The sequence below is a fragment of the Rousettus aegyptiacus genome, unplaced genomic scaffold (assembly GCF_014176215.1).
Source record: "Rousettus aegyptiacus isolate mRouAeg1 unplaced genomic scaffold, mRouAeg1.p scaffold_m13_p_15, whole genome shotgun sequence".
NCBI lineage: Eukaryota > Metazoa > Chordata > Mammalia > Chiroptera > Pteropodidae > Rousettus > Rousettus aegyptiacus.
The window spans coordinates 48,788,181-48,808,424 of NW_023416290.1; the positions used below are offsets into that span (position 1 = coordinate 48,788,181).

At 44.1% G+C, this 20,244-nt stretch overlaps 1 protein-coding gene across 1 annotated transcript in view; it reads right to left on the bottom strand.

Moving 5' to 3' along the window:
- Nucleotides 1-11,275, bottom strand: part of SNTB1 (syntrophin beta 1) — a 192,501-nt gene extending 181,226 nt beyond the window's left edge. Inside the window, exon 1 of the mRNA XM_016156574.2 lies at nucleotides 10,326-11,275. Within this exon, the coding sequence (XP_016012060.2) occupies nucleotides 10,326-10,893 (568 nt within the window). The 5' untranslated portion in view covers nucleotides 10,894-11,275. The remainder of the gene's footprint in view (nucleotides 1-10,325) is intronic.
- Nucleotides 11,276-20,244: the final 8,969 nt, after the last annotated feature.

Genomic DNA, 20,244 nt, shown 5'->3' on the forward strand with positions numbered 1-20,244 from the left:
ATGGCCATGCACCAGGCCAAGACAGAACCAGTCCAGAGTGGCAGAACTCCAGAAAAAAAAAAAAAACTAGTGGAATGGGTGGATTATTTATGTATGAGCATTTGAAAAAAATATGCTAGAAATCTGATAAATCTAGAACTGCATTTTGAAAACAAAATTGAGATAGGTATAAGAAAACTAAGCAAATGAAAAAAAAAAGAAGCTGTTTGTAACTGCAGGAAACCTAGTCATAGAATACTACTTGGCTGGAAGCTTGCATTTATAAAATTATGATTATTGACATAATCATAATTTTATAAATGCAAGCTTATTTGGTCAATAGTGGCTAAAATTTATATATCGAGACATCGGTGTAGGCAGATTATTTAGAATATTAGAATATATTCTAATACTTAACTATAAATAACTGTTAGATGTATATTTAATATTATAAATATGCCTAGACTGCCATTAGTATATATTTTAACATTAAAATAAACACACATTTCAATGTTAGAATATATATTCTAATATTCTGGGAAACAGGAGAGACGGTATGGGGAGGGGTAGCCAAAGGAATGCTGAAGGCATACATTACTTTGATTTAAGCTCATTCTAAAAATGAAGTAGTCAACAGAGGACATTAACTTTGATTCTCATTGCCAATGAAAAGATGTTTCAGATGAAAGCAGCTGAAATGCAGGGCCTGGAATAGCCAAATAACTGCCTATGTTTTAGATTTCACTTTGCTTGCGTAGCCCTACTGTGTTAAGTCACATCTTCTGCGCACCATTCTTTCCACTTCACGTATCCTTAGTACCTTCGGATTTTCCCTAAGTTCTGATACAGCATTTACTCCCTGATAATTGACTATTACTATTATTTTATAATAAAATTGATTTGTAATTTATGTAAATGTGATTTATTAAGGAACACCTGCCTCCTCTCTGGAGTGTTCTATTTTAGAAGAACAGGAATTTTATCTCATTCCTCTAAAGATTTTTGCTTCAATGTACCAACAAGGTCTGACCTTACAAACATTAGAAGAAAAATTGTTTTAATAACTGCCAGTGTAACTATTTTATACTGTATCTCGTCAATTCGAACTGCCCTTTTTTTTCATATTTTATCTCCTGTGATTTGAGGAATGTGTCTTGAAATCGCTGGAGGCCTGGATGGAAGCCAAGTTCTTGCAGAGAGAGTCTCTACACCTGCTTCTATCATTCATCCGGGCCTTCCTAACCTGAGACCACTTCAGATTATCTGCCTAATTATTTTTTTAAATTCACACCGACACTGACAATTCAGAATCTCAGAGAATTTATTTTTTCTTCCCCCTACATACCAAATTTGAGACCTGTGAGTTCTTTTGTTCTCCCTTTCCTTGTGATGGGTTTATTTTTTATTTATCTCTACAGAGAAGGGACAGACCTTTGGTGTCCCAACACTAAGCAAATATCCTGTTAGACTCCTCATCTTAAAAATAGTTTTCTTTCTTAATGGGTACATAAACAATGATATATCTTCCACTGGATGATCCCTTGGATTCCATGAAATACAATACTGAACAAGATAAACTAATGCTGGCTTCATAACAGTTATGTAAATATTTTTCATTTTTAATAAAAGAAACATGTGGACATCTTTTGGCTAGTAAGAGCTCCACATTCCCATAATCAGTAGAAAATGTTTCAAAGAATTTTGAATTTTGCTGTGTAGGTTACGTCCTTACTGGACGGCTTTCCCTTTATAAAACACTTTTCTGTATGTTCCTGCAGATCAGTATTTTAAGACATAGTTCACACTTGCCCACCAAAAACTGCAGCAGCCTACACTTTGGTTTGGTTGATGGAAAACATCTGATGCCGGTAGAAATCATCAGTGAAATACACCCTTGGAAGATCATAGTTCAGCCCCCTACACAGCAAATGAATTTTCGTGGGCCATCAGCTAACATCACTGGGTTCCCTAAAGTGGCAAATCTCAAACCATTCCGTGTGCCCCCAAATGACTCCCTATAACATCTGATTGAACCCTTCATTGATCTTATATGACTGAACCCTCTCTCTAAAACTAATACTTAGCTAAGCATGAGACGCGACGTATTATATAGTTAGTAATTATTTAGTGCTTGACTAGGTTCCAGGAAGTGAGCTAACCGCTTTACATACACAAACACTTTACTCCTCATGATGAACCTACCGATTAAGAAACTGAGGCTTGAAATTAAAGAACTCGCACAAGATCACACAGATAAAAAGAGGCAGAACAAGAATTTAAGCACATTGGTGAAAAGCATGTGCTTAAAAGCATGGAGTAGGGTAGAGAGCAGGGCCTTGGGCACTCTCTACCCCACTGCACGGTACCACTTTGAGAAAAATACTTGCGATGGGAAGAAACAAAGGCACTCTGAACAGCAATGCAAAATAAACTGAATGTGTCAATTGCAATAATACTTAGCAACCAGTCAAAGTTTAGATGGGTTTCACACTTTTATCCACACTAAGAATGAAGCTTCAAACCACAGGGAGGAAAAGTAGTCTCGAAAAGTACTGAGCTAAAAGTATGGGGTCATTATTTTAATTTCCATCATAATCACTCCTAATCATGAATTTTTCCGTTTTGTCTATCGCACTTTGGGAGTGGGGCTCATTTCCACGGGTCTGTTAGTACATTTACTTCGTGGTGTGGATTACGTATTTTCTCTTAAGTCTCACTCTGCAGGCCAGAGCTGAAGGCAAGCCTTATTATAGATCAAAGCCAGTGAAGTGGGTAATGAGGTTTGGTGTATAAAACACTTGGTATAAATGCAGGGGGAAATTCTGGCTTTTCTTTAACATTAACTGCTTGGAAATGCATCATTTAAAATAGAATTCTTAGTAGGCCACTGGCTGCCAGAGAATAATTTCCCTTTCACCAAACAGACCACTGGTAGCGAGATGCTTTTCACCAGTGCGAAGCCCCGTGCAGTGAGTTATTTTTAATACATACTCCATGGGGCGACTGCAAAAATGCACCGCTGAACGTGAAAAGCATCACCCACCACAGCAGAAATAAGGCATCGAAGGACGGTTCCCATCAGCTTCACTTAAGGGATAGGGTCTGAAGGCTCGGGTTGTACATCAGCTTAAAAGAGGAACAATTAAAACTTCTAAGCAGACAGCTCTCATGTCCTCAGGTAGAAGGTGTTCTTACATATTTAGACTTGTAGGTCCCTGAGCCACAGGAGGGCAAAGGAAAGATTATAAATATGACATTAAAAGGATAATTACATTTTCCGATAACTTTCAAAATCACACCTGGCTCCTCTTTTGTCAAACGTCTTTCAAGACTGGTGCTTCCTAGGTCTATAAAGTCACTTCTTTATTTCTCGTCCTTACAGAGCAAGGTAGTATGTCATTACTGGTGTCGAATGCTTATCACCATGGTCCAACAGCATGAGTGGCTGAGGAGGGAAGTCATAAAAAAGGTCACTAAACCCCCTAATTCTTTGCCTCCCTCTGTCCCTTCTCCCTCCCTTCCTTCCTCCCTTCCCTTTCTTCCCTTTTCCCCTCCTTTACTCCCTCCCTCTCTTCTTTCCTCCTTCTTTCTATTTTTTTTTTCCTTTCTATCACATTTTAACAGCCTAATATGAGCTAGGTACTATGCTATATACGCTGGGGTAAAAATCACACTATTTGTATTACTGAGTACATCACGATCAGCCACAAAAGCCCTACCTCATTAATTACTATAAGCTCCCTGAAATTGGAGGCCATGCCTGATACCTCTCAGACCTCTTTCTGTCCACTGCACAATGTCTTGAGTTTGCATAATATGCAGAAGGAAGAGCTGGATGGGGTATTAGATAACCTGACCAGGGCCCTCATTTACCAGGTAACCTCAGACAGGTCACCTAATCTCCGGTACTTTTATTTCCTCCTATACAAAATTGGATCATAACACCAGTCGAAACATTCACAGAGGGTGGACCTTGTGACAAAAATCATAATGCAAGTGAAGCCACTTTATAAACCTAAGCCTTGCCCAGAACGGCTCTCCTAAGTATAATTCAGGGTCAAGTGGCAGGGTACCAGGGCTGCTGGGGACGGGGGTGTACAGGGGGCCGAGTCATTTCACTAGAGCCTTGCCAACCTCACTCTTGCCCCTCGGCAAGGTCTGAAGGTCACGTTCTGCCCGCCTGGCCCCACCAAGTTACAGCCACAGCACCCTAGCCGTTGCCCTAGCGGCATAGTGATGTAGCGTTAGGCTACCGTGTCAGAAGGAGAGGCAGGAAGCCACGATGAAGTCATGTCTTCCACCCACAAATATAATTCCTTGTCCATCGTAACTAAGCATTTATCTTGCACTATGGAGGCAACCTTTGCAATTCGAGGTGTGACAGGAAAACGTCACGGATTTCTTTTTCCTTCACAATTTCACGGACAGAAGATTCGTTCTTACCCGAGATCTCAGCCACCTCGGCATACAATTTTGTTTCTTTCCTTATTGTCAAGAACTTTCACCTTTTCACTTAAAGGAAGCACCTGACAGCTTCCCTTTGGCATGTCTGCATTGCCTTCATCTCTATTCTTGTGCTTCTGGGGCATCATTAAGTAAAATAAGGGTGACTTGACCACAAACATTGTGATACCATGACAGACAATCTGACAACTTGGGGAGCATCTATAGTGTGGAGAGGCTGGACAAAAGGATAATTCACGTCCCCGTCCAGGCCAGACGGAGCAGACATCGTGAGCTGACCACAATTAGGTCATAATTTCTATGAGCACTGAGTTTCTTTATCCCCTATAAAATAGGGATGATGATGATGATGATGATGATAATGATGAAAGTGATGATGATTATAATGAAGGTGATAATAACCTTCATGGGGTTACCAGAGCAACAAATGAGACCACAATTGTGAAAGTGCTTTATGACTTGTAAATCCTGACGTTACTAGGTGCCATTTATGTTACTCAGAACAGCGCGCAATTTAAAACTCATGACGTGTTATTTCTGGAATTTGCCATTGAATATTTTCAGACCACGGCTGACTGTAGGTAACTGAAACCAAGGAAAGAGAAACCACAGGTAAGGGAAGACTGCTGTGATTTGTTTTAACAGCAGTAGCAAACTAATATTTCAGACAAGACAGTAGAAGACTCACTTAGGACAAATCATTCATTCCACCTTTTGGAGCTTCACTTTCCTGATCAACGAACTGAGGATAGGTATCCCTAGTCTATTTACTTTACATAAGGCTGTTTATGAGGATCAAAGGCTATACGGCCCGTGCTTGGTTCTCAGCCTCTGCACGTCTTCACTGTGTGCCTTTGGCAAGTGACTTAACCAATCTGGGCCTCAGTTTTCTCATTTGGGAAACGGACATATTAATAGTACTGGGTTATTGTGAGAATCCATGATCTAGTCCATGTAAAGTACTTAGAACAGCATTTGGCCAAATGTAAGTATTAGGTAAGTGTTAGTTATTATTACATGTGTTAAAAGCTTGCAAGAGGCTAGGCATTATTCGGTGGTTAAGTTGAATTACCGTTCTTGCTTAGCTACTGGTTCTCAAGAGGGTGGAGAGTCAAGACACCCCTCAGCATAGCAGTGCAGAAATTCATGGAGACATTTTAGAGGTCAAGGGGAGCGGCAGTGACAAGCCACTAGCATTCAGCGGTAGGAGCCAGGAGTTGCAGACCTCTTGTAACATCCGAGGCCGTCCTTCGCAGTGCGAGACTTTGCCAGATCCCAAACGACAGCACACCCTCCTACCCATCTTCCTCTGTAGCTGTGCGCCGATGGTGATTTTACACACAGGGTTCCGGCATCTGCCTCCCTCATTATGACCGCTGGAACATTTATCCACTGAAGCTTTTAAAAAAAGTAATTTACTTCATGTCTCCGTCATGTTAATGTTAATAATATAACAGTGATAATAATAATAGGGCATCACATTTATTTTTTAATTTAAATTAGAGCTAGGTTATATGATGTTTGAAATTCGTTTTATCATACTAAAGGAGTATTGGAAAAGTCAGTTCTTGAAAGTGTGCTGGGTCTGATTTGACAGGATTCGAGAGAAAATAAGGTTGAGAGATGGCTTAACGCAGCTCCCTAGTTTCCCAATGAAGAAAATTGAGGCCCAAAGAGATAAAGCATCTTGTAAAAAGAGTAACTGGTAGTTAGAAGATAATTAATAATGCAAGTTTTCAAGACCCTGATTCCAGAGTTCTTGGTATTCTTAAGAATCTGTTTATCCTAAATAAAGTAAAATTCTTTAAAGTTCAAATTTTCATCCAGTCCTGAGATTTAATGCCAGCAAGATCATTGCCCCTCCTTCGCAACCTAGGTCCCTTCCCTGCCATCCTTCCTCGCTTCCATCACCAGAGGAAGTGACTGTTAAAGTGACATGTTCCATCATCTCAACAGCCAAGCATTCGTGGGAGCAGTACTGAGGGAGATTTGGTGGCCGGGGTTAATGTCAGCAATTGTCTCTGACTTTCTACTTTTTCTAGCTCAGGTCAAAGGAGTCCTTTTGGACCCAGGGATGATTCTGTCCACCCTCACCCCCCACCCCCTCACACAAACACGTCCACGCCCTAATATGAGTCTTCCCGAACATTCTGCCCTCCTTGATCTTGACAAAGTTATGGAGAAACTAATTTTGTTGTAGTTTCAGTTAGAAACGGGTTGACATTTTTCAAAATACCAGTTTACTTTTAATCTAAGGGCAAAAAACTCCTCCCTCCTCCACCCAGAGCTGCCAAAGCTGTTTATAAAGGTATGCCCTGGCCAGTTTCAGAGGGTGCAGGTCATACTGTGGTTTATGGGAATGGTGACCCCGGAGTTATGGGGTTCAATGTCTGCAGGGCTGCATGCAGGGTCCCTGCACCCGCTCCCTAAAATGAAAAATGAGTTTGGAGTGTGAAGATTTTTTGATATTCACTTTGTTGAATATTTAGTCTAATGCTGACTTAACTAGCACAGTTTACTCACTATTTCAAGATTGAATTACAGTTTAGTCTCCTTGCTGGCAATGTGGTCAACTATGGAGGCCCTGATACACCACAGCAGCTCTCTCTTAATAGCCAGACACTTGGTGCATGAGGGTGTTAAGGCTCCAGTCTCCTTCCTGTCTCTCTCTTTTGAGTAGTCCACACCATTTCTGCTTCCGACTCAGGGTTGTCCCAAGCACTTCAGCATCTTTAAGAAGTGGGGAAGGACACCTTGAGCTCAATAACTGATGACGCTTCTCCTTACTCAAGCACACAGTCCCACCTAGAAGCTCAGAGTATCATCAGCCTCACCTAGAGGTCACAGGTATGAGCTTTTAAGTCGGACAGACCCGAAAGCCTCTTAGCTATGTTGATCTAAGCAAATAAACTACTGTCTGTAAATTTTAGATTCTTCATCAGTAAAATGAACAATAGCAGGAGCCTCACGGAGTTACTAGAAGTGTAACATGAACCAATCCGAGTAAAGCCTGGCGCGCATGACGTGCTCAGGAGATGTTAGCTATTATAATGGCTCTCTTTCCCCACGGGAATGATCTCCTCCTAGTACTACAGTGTTAGAGGACAAATTAAAGTTGAATGAAAATTTGAAAATAGAAACTCTAGTAAAGAAAAAGGGAAGGATTATCCCTCAGAAGAGGCAATTTCCTATTTATTTCATTTGAATTGTAAAAACAACTAATCAGAGCAGGATTTGATACATGGGGGTTTTTTTCCCTCTCTTTTAGTCTCAGAATGCTCTTCCATACAGCAGCCTTGTTAAGTAAGCAAGTAGGCCCAGCCAGTGTCTTCATTCCCATTTTTCAGGAGACACGGGGGCTCAGGCCAAAAGGCAGGCATTGGCATTTGCTATTGAGCGTTTCGTTTCAGTATTCCACAAGTAGACGTCGTGACTCTCCACTAGGCGGCGCATATGTACGTAATGGGGTGCCGTATTGGCAGCGATTGAGGGACTACACGAATCTCCAGCAGCTCCCCACCAAAAAACAAACAAATTGGGGGGGAAAAAAAGCAATCTAAATAAAAAACAGTGTATTTTCTATATAAATACATCTTTAAAACATCTCCCTTAGCCCTCTCGTTTAATGAGATTATACCCGCAAAGCCTTTCCTACATAGAAATTTTGGAATAAAGATGGCATTTCACAATATGAGTAAGTAGGTATGGGTCTTAAAAAGCCTTTTAGTGGTTCTAATAAACCCCTTCAGCTGGGAATTTCTGTACTAGGCCGAGCTACAAAAGAGAGGATGTCTGCTGCTTGATTTGATGGTATAGGACCACGGTCACCACATCTAAAACCAATTATTTTGCCTGAGAATAGAGACACTCTTGAATGGGGCCTCTACTTGCTGCCCTTAATAGCAGTCAATTTCTGAAAACTCAGCCTAGAAATAAGACTGCTGCCCTGAGCCCAGGTGGTTCTTGTCTAGAAGGCCCAGAGGTCTTCCCCAGAGATGCTGCTTGCAACACATGACAACGTGCTGTAAAATGTCACGTTTGAGGTTTTTATAAAAGTCACTTTGCAGTTGCTGCATCACTAATGTCATATGACCGGTTGATTTTTGTTTCGTTTTGTTACGTTCCTTTTCAACTGCAGAGAGTCGCCTTTTCTTCCTCTTTTTGGGTGAGATTTTGTTTACCTCTTTGCTAAGTCATTATTCATTAAAATGAAACCAAGAAGAAGAAAAAAAGGGACGTAATGAAGGGCAGCGCCTGAGGTAAAAACGACCTGCCTTTTCTCCCTTGATGTTTTATGGTAAATATTGCAAGCTGAGCAGGTGTCCAGCAGTTTATAGTCCAAACTAACTTGTCCCAGATCCCACCTGCCCCTTGTCACACAAACCAACACACACTGGAGACAAGAAAACTTTTTTTCTGTTTACTTATGTTAATCATCAAGCCAAAGTAAACAGCCTGCCACTTTCTGGATCCAAGGTAGCAATTAAATATGAAGACATCGCAAATCATCTGGATAAATAAAAGGGAGAAAATCCCTCTGCATTTTAGGCCAGGAGGTGGGCAGAGAGTAGCATTTGCTGCTGCAGTTAAGGAAGTTGGTTTCCCAACATTGAACTTTCTCAGTTTCACACACCAGCACCACAATCGGTGAACAGGAAATCGACTTACGTCCTTAATTTAGGACTTCAATTTACCACCCGTTTACAAAGGTCTCAGTAGAGCATAATTTTCAATGGCTACGGGTTCATTTATTCATTCATTCAGCAAGCAAGTCATTGATCACTTAAGCTCAAGGAAGACAGCCAGTAATCAAATAAAAGACCCCGGACAATTCAATCTACAGTTGGTGGGAAGCTGGGAAAATAGATTTTAAAATGACACAGTATTAGTGCTGACAGAGGTATGTACAAAGCATCAGCCAAGTGGCAGAGAGACAGAGATCAAGTGAGGAACGCAGCTGTGGTGGGCAAAGAAAACGTACTACCGGCTTCCTCCTGGCCGTCCTCCAGAGCATGCCGCCACACGGGTACCAAAGCGCACTACCTGTTCTATCCACATTCAGTAATTAGGAGATTGACGACCTCTCACCTCAAGAGAGTCATTTCTAAGATGCCTCGCAGGCCCGGGGGAACTGTTTACGAATGCAAAATTGTTTCCACGCCCCTCCGGAAAAACAAAACAAAACAAAAATCCCCAGAAAGCGCAGGCACAAAAGCCACTTCGCCAGCCCTGCACCCAGAGCAACCTGGAATCCAGACTGACCGGCCCAACCCCTGGCAGCAGAAGTGAACTTTTGCATAAAGCTGCAATGTGCACTTCCCAGCCCTTGGCACAACTCCGCAGGCACAGCCACGGTTTCCAGTTTGAAAGCAGCGAAGTGGAGAAGGGTGGTGGGAGTTGTAGCGTTCGATCTCCGCCACCGCTCTGGCCCCTTTATGATTCAACCCTCTGGGCAGGGTTGCCTCAGGCTTTTGAGGAAGAAATTGTGCCCAAGCAGAAAACTATCAGAGTTGCGATTCCTCCGTGAGCTCACTTCCTAACGTGGACGGTGGCTCTGTGTCTACGCTTCCTTGCCAGGTCCACTTCCCAGCCCCTCCACTACGCTTGGATTATCCAGCGATCAAAGGTGTACTAAGCGTGCGACCCGGTGCTCGGCACGCAGTAGGAGGTCAAGAAACCCTGCCGGCCTGGCCTTTTCACACACCTCTGCGGGACGTCAAAGCCTGGAACGACTCCAGGGTGGGGACAAGTTGCCCCTAGGTGGGTAAAAGTTGTCAGAACTCCGTGCCGTCCCCGACTCCCCGGCCCCCCGGGGTGTGACAGCCAGCACGTGGGTGAGAGTGCGGGCGCCCCCGGCGCCCCGCGCGGCGTTAACCCCTTACCTTCCAGCAGCACTTCCTTGCCAGCGCGCTTCAGCGCCTGCACCGCCTCGTCGTGGGTGGCGTCCCGCAGGTCGGCTCCGTTCACCGACAGGATGGCGTCGCCCACGTACAGGGCTTGGGTCTGGTCCGCCGCCAGCCCCTTGAAGATCTTGCTTATGAGGATGGGCATCTTGTTCTCCTTGCCCCCCTTGATGCTGATGCCCAGCCCGCCCAGCTCCTGCTTCAGCACCTTGACGCCGCGCTTCTGGTTGGAGATGGACTCGGGCACCTGCTCGGGCAGGTCCGTGAAGGCGGTGCGGACCCCGGCCGGCGAGTCGGGGGGCTGCGCGCCGCCCGCGCCCGAGTGCCCGGCGCCCCTGCAGAACGAGCCATTCGTGGCGCTGCCGACGCCGTTGTACGCCGCAGCGCCCTCCTCGCTGCTCAGAACCAGGGCGTCCTCGCTCAAGTTCACCAGAACTTTGTGCCAGCGATCCCGCACCAAAACTTCCAGCAGCCCGCTGCGCTGCGCGCGGCCGCCTCCCACGCCCGCCGGCCCCGCCGCCGCCGCCGCCGCCGCCGCTACCGCCATCTTTCCGGCATTCTTAAAATGCCATGTGATTGCAAAAGGGGGGAAAAGTGAGGAAGGGCTGCGCGGGGAGGGCGCGGGGCCCGGGGGCCCGGCGAGAGCGCGCCCCGCGGGGAGCAGGCGGCACGCGGGACGCCGCTCCGGGAGTTCGCAGACGCGCCGGGCGCGCCTTGGCAGCCGCAGCCCGGCGGGTCCCCCCTCCTCGCCCGATCCTGGGCGGGGTGGAGCAACCTAAAAGAAGAAGGAGAGACAGAAACAGGGGAGGGGAGGGAAAAAGCCAGCTGCCGGTTGCAAAACCCCAAACCCAGGGGAGCCGCGGAGCGCCGGCGGGAGGCACGGTCTCCGGGAAGAGGAAGGGCGGGGACGCGCCGCTCACCTGTTCCAGCCGCGGCTGCCTCGGCGGTCACACGCCGCCCGCGGGCTCGGACCCTCCCCTTCCCTCCCCCGGCGCACGTCGCCGCAGGGACAGCTTCCCCAGCGCCTTCTCCCCGCACCGCCCCGGCCCTCTCCTCTCGACGCTTCCTTCCTCGCGGGCCCCCGCGCCGCACCTTTGCTGGGTCTGTGTGTCTCGCCTCGGTCCCCGCGCTGGATGCGCCTGAGCCTCCTTTCCCTGCCACAGCCTCCGTTGAATTGTCCCTCGGTCCTAACCCCTACTGGTTTCTAGATCCAGGTCTCCTCCTCCTGGCTTCCTCAAACCGAGGCTTGGCGTCTCCTGCTGAGCTCTTACCTGTCACTCCTCGCCACACGGACTCTCAGGTAGACTCAGACGGAGGCCCAGACTTCTCCGAGCGTGGAGAGGGGAAGGCTGTCCCAAGAACCCAGAATGAAACGTCAGCATAACCCAAGTGTCCCAAACTTCCTCTCTAACTGCAGGATATCTTTCCGCCAGGTCTCTGGAAAGGCGTCTCTGCTGGCGGGGGGTTTCAGCAGGTCACTGTCTTGCCCCCAGGGACAAGCGTTCTTCCAGCTCTAACACATTATATGCTCAATGCCTCTCACCTCTCTTTTTTTTTCCCTCAAATAGTTCCTCGGGCTTTCTTCCCAAGATTTATGCTAGGGAGTCCACCATTTAAGAACTCAGTAGCAATGGATTGTATCTCAAAAGTTCCTTTACAAGTTGCTTCTTTGGAGCCTAAGCTGCATTTTTCTAGGGAAACAATGTTTTATCCTTATTGGTTACCTTCTGAGGTCAATCCGGAAATGCCGACATACCTACCCTATGTCACAGCTCAACCTCCCAGAGGCCTCCTGGTCCTTGAGCCTCTCAAGTTCTCCCCGCTCCCCCAAGCAGATCTCCTGGGCCTCTCCAAGTATTTTGTGTTCTCCTTTACCTCCCCTTTCCACCTTTTTCTCTCCTCTCTCCAAAAAACAACTCACAAATCTGCGAATTCCTAAAGGTAAACCCAATCCAGCAAGGTGTCAGGAGGAAAGAAATATTGAACACATTTCCGCTGATGTGTATCATCATTGAAAGTTCTCTAACCCTTCTCGAATGACTCACCTTTATTTGAGAATGTTTAAAAACTCGGACAAATCCCTAAAGGGTGGCTGGTGTTCCAGGCAGGGTCACAGAATGAGATGAAAATATTTGAAGTTTTTTGTTTTGTTTTGTTTTGGTTTTTTTTTTTTTTTTTGAGGAAGAGGAGGAAAAGTCACTGCTGACAGGTCAGTGGAAACCCTGTGGTTTAATGCTTCTGCTGGCAGCGTCCTTCTTTTCTATATTTTTAACCTACCAATTTTCCAAAAGCTCTTTATTCTTTCACGTGAAGGCGCTCACAACAGGGACGGCAGCCGCTGTGCGCAGGATCAGATTGGGAGCCCATACAGGCGATACCGCTGCTGGGTGGGAAAAACGGCGGAGACTTTCCTCTGCTTGAGCGACTGAGGACTCAGGCGTGGCATTCATTCTTCCGGGAGACCAGAGCCTGAGCATCCGCGTTCCAACCCATCACACTTAGCTGGAGATAGGCAGCAGAATGCCCATGTGATGATTTAGAAATCGAAACAGATCTGCCCCTAGACAGATGCAAAATCCTCCATTTTCATCACAGCTGTATCTTTGGCCTCCGTGGGCAAGTAAACAATTCGAAATAATTTATCAGTCTGACATAAGGTATCGCAGGCTCTGCAATGGGGATTTCTCAGAATCTCTGTGATTGGCATGGTTTTCCTCTGTAAGCAAACACATGTGGGAAGGGGTAGGTTGCTTGTTGAAAGTGGCATCAGAAGGAAGGGAGACAAATATTTCATATCGTTAGGACTGAGGCGTGTGTGATAGCCGGAGATGGCTTTGCCAGTGTAATTATAATAACAGCCCCTGTTCTAAGTGCTTTACTCATATGAACTTAATGCTCCGAGAAATTTGTAGGGATATTTCCTATTATCATCAATCCCATTTTGCGGGTGGGAAAGTGGAGATCCTGGTTTAACAACTTGTTTCCTGTAGTACTATTCATGGAGCTAGTAAATGGCAGTTGGGTTCGAAGCCAGCTTTGAAGACTCCGCCATTGTCCTACACTCTTCTAAAAATACTGAGAGCTCGTCAGCCATAATGTCCATCTTGCACTGAGGCCATTCTCTCCACTGCGAGGGAAGCCCTGAGGGGGAAGGTCCTTCTAGGCCATGTGTAAAGGGTCCAGCTAGCTTTTGAGTCTGGCCTCTCCTCTCCAAGGTTAGAGAATACCCCGCACTCCCCTAATTGACACTTTTTTTTGTTCTTCAGACATGTTAACACATTGAAAACTGGTGACTGCTGCAGTCTTGCTGGCCTAGAAGCCCCATCCCATCCCTCAGACAGCTCTGCATACCCAGCCTCTGACTAGTAATGCTCACTCTCAGAGGGAAACCTTATTAACCTCATTTTTTTGTCTACGTGGGTCGACTGCACTGCAGCCCCTTAATACTTAAAATGAGCACAGATTAAACTCTCCTAAGTGTCCCCTTTACAGAGAACAGTTACTGGAAAGGACCGAAGAGATTTGTGGCTTTCTTATTTTATAAGTGTGATATTTGAATTTCAGAGTAGAGCAATGGGGGACCTAAGGCCACACAGGGAGTTTGTGGCAAAGCTGCAACTGGGTTACCATGATGAACAGTCCAACTCCAGTATTTCAGACATTACACCCAAGTGTCCCCCTCCCCCCCCTTTTTTTTTTACCAGATTTCTTTTGCTTAGCTCTGTCTCCCGTTACATTTCCTCCTTCTATCCTCAACTTTTGACTTTCATTTCCTACCCAGCCAAAATTGGGATCTTCCAGTCTGTGCCCCTTTCCTGTGAAAGGTGCATTTTCTCATTTTCTTACGGATGTTTGGATGGACTTAGACTTACTAGGACAGGTCCGCAGAGCCGAAGCTATGTGAGCAAGCAGCAGCGTGCGGCGAAAGGGGCAGCGTTCATTCTTTCATTCCACAGAGTGTCGCCGTGCGTCTCCTTCTGGGTCCCAGGCACTGCTCTAGGTGCGGACAGACCGTCAGAGACATCCCTTATGAGGCTCACTTGTCGTGATTGGTAGGGTGGAGGTAGAGAAAGACTGCAGACATAAGACATGTTCGTGGAGAAGTAAATACTAAGCAGAAAAATGAAACGGTAATAGAATCAAGAGTGCCTAGGGGCAAAGGACACCTTGGGGTGATGGCTATGAAGGAAAGGCTTTGTAAGAAGGTGACTTTAGAGATGATAAGAAGAGAGGAGTCTTGCAAAGGTCTAAGGAGGAAGGTCCCAAGGAAAAGGAAGCACCTGAGACAGAACAAAGTTTGTCTGGCTCAAGGGACCAAAAGGAGGTCAGGGTGGCCGGGGCAGCCTAGGGAGGAAGAGAGAGGCAGGAGAGGAGATCAGAGATAGGCTGGACCAGATCACAGGTAGGGCCCTGGAGGATCACAACACAGACCGTCTTCATCGTCGTCTTTGAGCTTCAGCAACCATACATTGTGGATTGTCAGGGACAGTCTCAACTTCAAATACTACTTCCTGGTACCTATTGAATAAACTTCTAGTGATTAGAGCACATGCTCCAATGTCGAGATTTGGAAAATATGATCATTGTACTTTGGGCACTGTCTCCCAAACAGTAGGTGGGGCATCTTTAGGCGATTATCCAATATACAGAATGGATAGTAGATACCAGGTGAATAGTGAAGAGAAGGAAATGGAGAGCTCCTGAATAACTGGGCTGGGGACAGAAATTGGAGAACAGAGTAAGAGAGGAGTAGGAGGGATGCTGGAAATGCAGAACTCCTAGGGCGAGGCCCTGTGTAAACACATATTGACCAAATACTTATTGACCGCCTACTCGTGTTAAGTCATCATGCTGGGTTAGTGATTCTTGCTCTAAAGACGAAGCACTGAGGCTGAGGGATGGCGCAGGAACAGAAAGCCGAGCAGGTCCTTCCGCCTCTGGTGTGTCCCAGCGGGCTAACAAGTACTTCATCAATTTTAAATGGGTCGGCAAGCACCCTATATTTCAGGTACCTGGCATTTACCTGGGCGGGTCCTTGATAAACTAGATAGACCACTACCTAGACTATCGGCCAGCCGGTAGTTCAAGTGAGAGTTATTTGATTGCTCACTGTGTTTAGAATGTTGCAGTGGGGATTTTTCCAGGATCAGACTAGCCCAAGGCAGAATGTAAAGTACTTAGATGTTTATGTTGCACCTTCTCTTATGGACTCTCATTCTCTTCATTCCCTTCCCTAACAACCTGCTGTTGAAACTAACCTTATACCAGTCTTTTATTATCTGTGATATAAATTTAAGTCATTTTTCCTTTCTATCATTTTTTTTTTTTTAACTGCAGAATACTAGGTTAGGTTCCATAGTAAAGACATTGAACAAAATGGCTCTTTGAAATCCTGGCAAACGAGACATCCCACCCCATTCTGGGAACTTTTTAGCAAGCTGGCCTAAATAGGCACACGAGCTGTCCTGGTGAGAGAGTGAAGAGGAAAAAGAAATCAAAACTTCTCCCATACGCATCTCTAAAATAATATGAAATGAAATAGACATGAAATTTCAAGTAGCTATTTCAGGATCATGCTAAGCTGTCCCTTCAGACTCCAAAAGAGCTTGGTTATTAACCGACTTTTGGGATCCTCAGAAGCAGAGGTCTGTATGTGAGGGAGGCTCTGCCTAACTCATTTCCACACCAGTTCGAATTCCTTTGTGGAATCCTGTCTGTGTACTCTGCCTTGATCCATGAGAACGTTCCTCCTGTGCTCTGCCTCGCAGCCTGATAGCCCATGTCTGTATATCACCCAATTTATTCCCTCCCACTGAAGCAGTTTAGCCCAGGTAATCTCCCCATTAACTCTTCGAAATAAACTCTTAGCCTGTCAGTATAGCTATGTACAGATGCTCCTTTCTCCTAGATTGAATTCTCATCTATTCCTTCTAGTCCCTAATTCTAACTGAAACTTGGGCTAGTTCCCAAATACCACATCTCCCATCCTGCTGCATTCTCTGGCAAGAACCTCACTTTCTTTGACTGACTGAAAGTCTCTCAAAGGTTACACCAACACTTCGGATGCCTAGTAATATTTCTAGATCACGGAATGTTTATGGTCTTCCATTTTCCATCATTTAGCAAACTCTAGCACTTTCTTCAAATTATGTTCTGTCTTTTCCCTCAAACCTCTAACAATCTAGACATTTCTAGATGATTTAAGCTACTGGCTCATGTTTTCCCCTTTTCAATGCTTACCTCCACTATTATCAGTTAGACAGGAGTATTTTTTTTAAGTAATTTCAATGTATTCTGCTTCTACTTGGGTTTGTGATTTGGAACTAATCACTTCACTTCTAGACCTTAGTCGAAGCTGGAACTTTTATTCTAATTTGGTAGATAAGTAGGAAATAACAAGGATTAATGACCTAATTAGTAAATAAGTATCAGATACCTTTAGGTTTTAGAACCTAAGTTTTAAATGTGAAGCTGAGGGAGCTTGTGCTCATAGAGGACAAACTGAGTGTCATGAAATAGGAAGGTTTTGAGTTGAGTCTTAAGGAAGTGCAGACTTCAGAGAATGAGATTAGAAAGAACAAACATTCTTAGCAGGGGAAAGGACTTGGTCAAAGCAGGAAGAAAGGGAGGTGCAGATTATCTTCCTTGCACAGTGGGTTGATCAGCTTAGATGGATTTGGGAAAGAAGTAAAAAAAAAAGGGGGGGATCTGGTGAGAAGGTAGTATTTGTTAGTCAGAATGCTTGGCTCCAAATGCGAAAATCCCAACCAACACTAAACGCTAAGTGAGCAATGCAGGAGCTCACATTATCAACCTGTGGAAGACAAGAGACTGGCTGGCTAGGCTCAGGCACAGCTGGGATTGGCACTAACATACCTTATTTTCTCGGATTCACAAGGCCAAACCAAGGCCACTGGCGGCTCTAAGTTTCACGGTGCCCAGTTTAGCTTCTAGGAAGGAAACAGCTCTTTTCCCCTCATCTCAATTAGAAAAATATCCAAAGGAAGAAAGAACTCAAATGGCTCAGCTTGTATCACATATCTACCCTGGTGGCCACAGACTGGCAGTCCCCAGTATAGCCCCGTCACCGGAATACAGATGATAAGCAATTCACTGAAAGAAATAGATATATTAACCAGAGCAAGGCAAGAAAGAGGGCTGAGCCAGACCAAATGATAATTCCCCACTACACATAGGTTGGAACCTACCTACCCTATCTGTGGCCTTTATCCTAAAGGTCCTGGAAAACCTCTCATTCTTCCTAATCAAAGGACAATCGTAATGAAAAAGAAAAAAAAAAGATAAGGGGGAAGGTAAATCTTTTTATGAAATGAGAAAGGGATTAGTTGGGAAAGACTGAAGTGCTTTAGCATGATTTCTTGCATACAATAAGAACGCAAGTGTGTGGAGGTACTAAAGACAGGAAAATTACTTAGAAAGATTGTTCAATAGCCTAGAGAGGGAATCTTTATTTCTGTGGAAATAAAAGAGACAGTTTAAAGAAAGATTGGACAGATTGTGATAACTTACTAAATAGAGAAGTAGGAAGAGGAAGAGAAGCCAAAATAATAATTAGCTTCTATTACATCTTTACTCTGTGTTAGGCCCTGTATGTAAGTAACGTACATCACTGCTTATAGACTGCAACCATTTGACACAAGTAATGTTATCCCATATTACAGATGAGAATGTTGAGCTCAACAACGTCACAGCACTTATAAGTGTTTGAGTTGGGATTCAAGCCTGGTTCTCCCTTAGTTCTTGTTTGACTCCAAAGTTTAGGCTTTTTAATTGTTACAGTTGACTAGGTATGAGCTTTGGTGACCAGGGAGAAGGTGGCAGAACTCATCCAGAGGTGGTATGGGGTCATTTTAGATTTGTTGAGTTCGAGGGAAAGGTAGAGCCAGCAACAGGTAGTGTCCTAAAGGCCTAATAAGGGCGTTTTGGTGCCATTTGTTTAGACTAGAGTCTAATGTGATCAAGGAAGGAACTTTAGGGAGAAAACAGCAGTGGCTCTATGGTAATGATACTAAGAAAACAAAAAATCAAAAGATGATGCTTAAAAGTGTTGAAAGCGGGATCGACAGGGCCTAGCAATAGTTTAGGATGTGGAGAGCAAAGGGAAGCTTGATTATGGGCAGAGTAATTCATAACTAGCTGACTTTTGAATTGCTTCTGCACATAATTAAACTAGAACCATGTAAAAATAGCCCAAATTAACTGCAAAACTTGGAAGTCCAGAGGCAAAAAACACATTTAAAGACAAAGGGCCACTGCCCTACTTCTGAAATGAAAATGCAAGCCCTCGGAGGCATCACAAGACACGATATTTACATGGTATCCCCTGGACTAAACTCCGAGGTAATCGAGGCCCTGAAGCTCTAGACCGCCTGGTAAAAAGACAAAGAAATTAGAGCAAGCAAAAGGCAGAGCCTGGAGACAATCAGGCAGCTGCCTCTTTTTCCCATCTCCAGGGGTGTAAATACTTTGCACCAAACAGGCAAGAAATGCTGAAAATAAAGGGGATGATACTCTCCCAGGACCACACTAGAATAGAATAATAGCAAATTTCAGGAGTAGCCCGAGTGACTGGTGTAGAAAACAGTGAGGAAAAATACTTTCGGAAGTATTTTAAAGGAGAAAACAAATTCTCAAAGACTGACTAGAATTTTATTTTTCATTTATTTCTGTTAAGTGTTAATTTCTTCAGTGCGGGGGCTATGTTTAAGATTTTACAGCTATTATAGAAGTAAAGAGCGTCAAGGTAACATCTAGTAGTGAATGGATCCCAAACTTTGGAGGGAATTAGAACCACTTAAGAAGCATGTTAAAAAGACAGGTATCGAATTCAATCATTTTTCTACATTTGTTAGCAGACATACTTCTAAAGTGAGATACTTTGTTTTATTTATAATTATTTTTGTTGCTATCGTCTTTTAATTCACTACAATATAGATTCTAATTTAAGGTGCTAAAATCCATTACCATTATTATTTTGTTTTCTGCTTAGAGGTACCAATTTGTCCAGTATGAGCCTCTTCAAGCTGATTCCTGTTTTCTTTTGACAAGTCCCTACTGCCTTTAAACACATTTTTCTTTTTCTTTTTGCTTTCTGGCATAACAAGCTATTCCAGAATCAACATGTATTTTATCTGCCTATCCCTAGGATCAGCCATTCCTTAAGGAGCCCTGGTTCCTTTTAGTGTGAAATGTTATTTTAAAACCGAGATCTGGAGATTAGATGTGCTTATTTCTGCTATGAGAAAAGATAGACTTCATACTCATATCCCTAATTCAAATCCAATTCCATAAGATTCTTCCTTACTTTTCCTTATTTTATATTTGTCTCTCATTATATGAGAACTCAAAAAATGTCAATATGTTCATTCATTTTGCTGTGTCCAACAATATAGAAAGGCACTATTTTAGAATTACTATTACTACTGTAATAACAATACCAACAACAAATCTACTTAGTGAGTTCAAAACTTCTTTGCAATTTATTTTGTCCTTAGGTTATATTTGATAGAGGTGCACAGAGTACCATGCAAATGCTTGATCCAGTCTACCATCTAAATTTCCAGGTATGGGAAAATAGGCAGATCCAGATGTGGGGCATTATACAAACCAAGGTGGCCTGGGCTCCTCAAAAACGTCAATTCACGAAAGACAGAACACAGGGTGGAATTTCCTAAACAAAAGGAAACTAAAGAGACATAAAAACAAAATAAAATGCAAGATTTTGGATTGTATCATCAAAGAAAAAGTACAAGGACTTTTTTGGTGTGTGTGGCAGTTAAAGACATTTAAATGTAGACTGTATTTTGATAATATAATTGCATCAATGTCAATGAAATTCCTTGGGTGTGATAATGGTATTGTGGTAATAGAACATCTT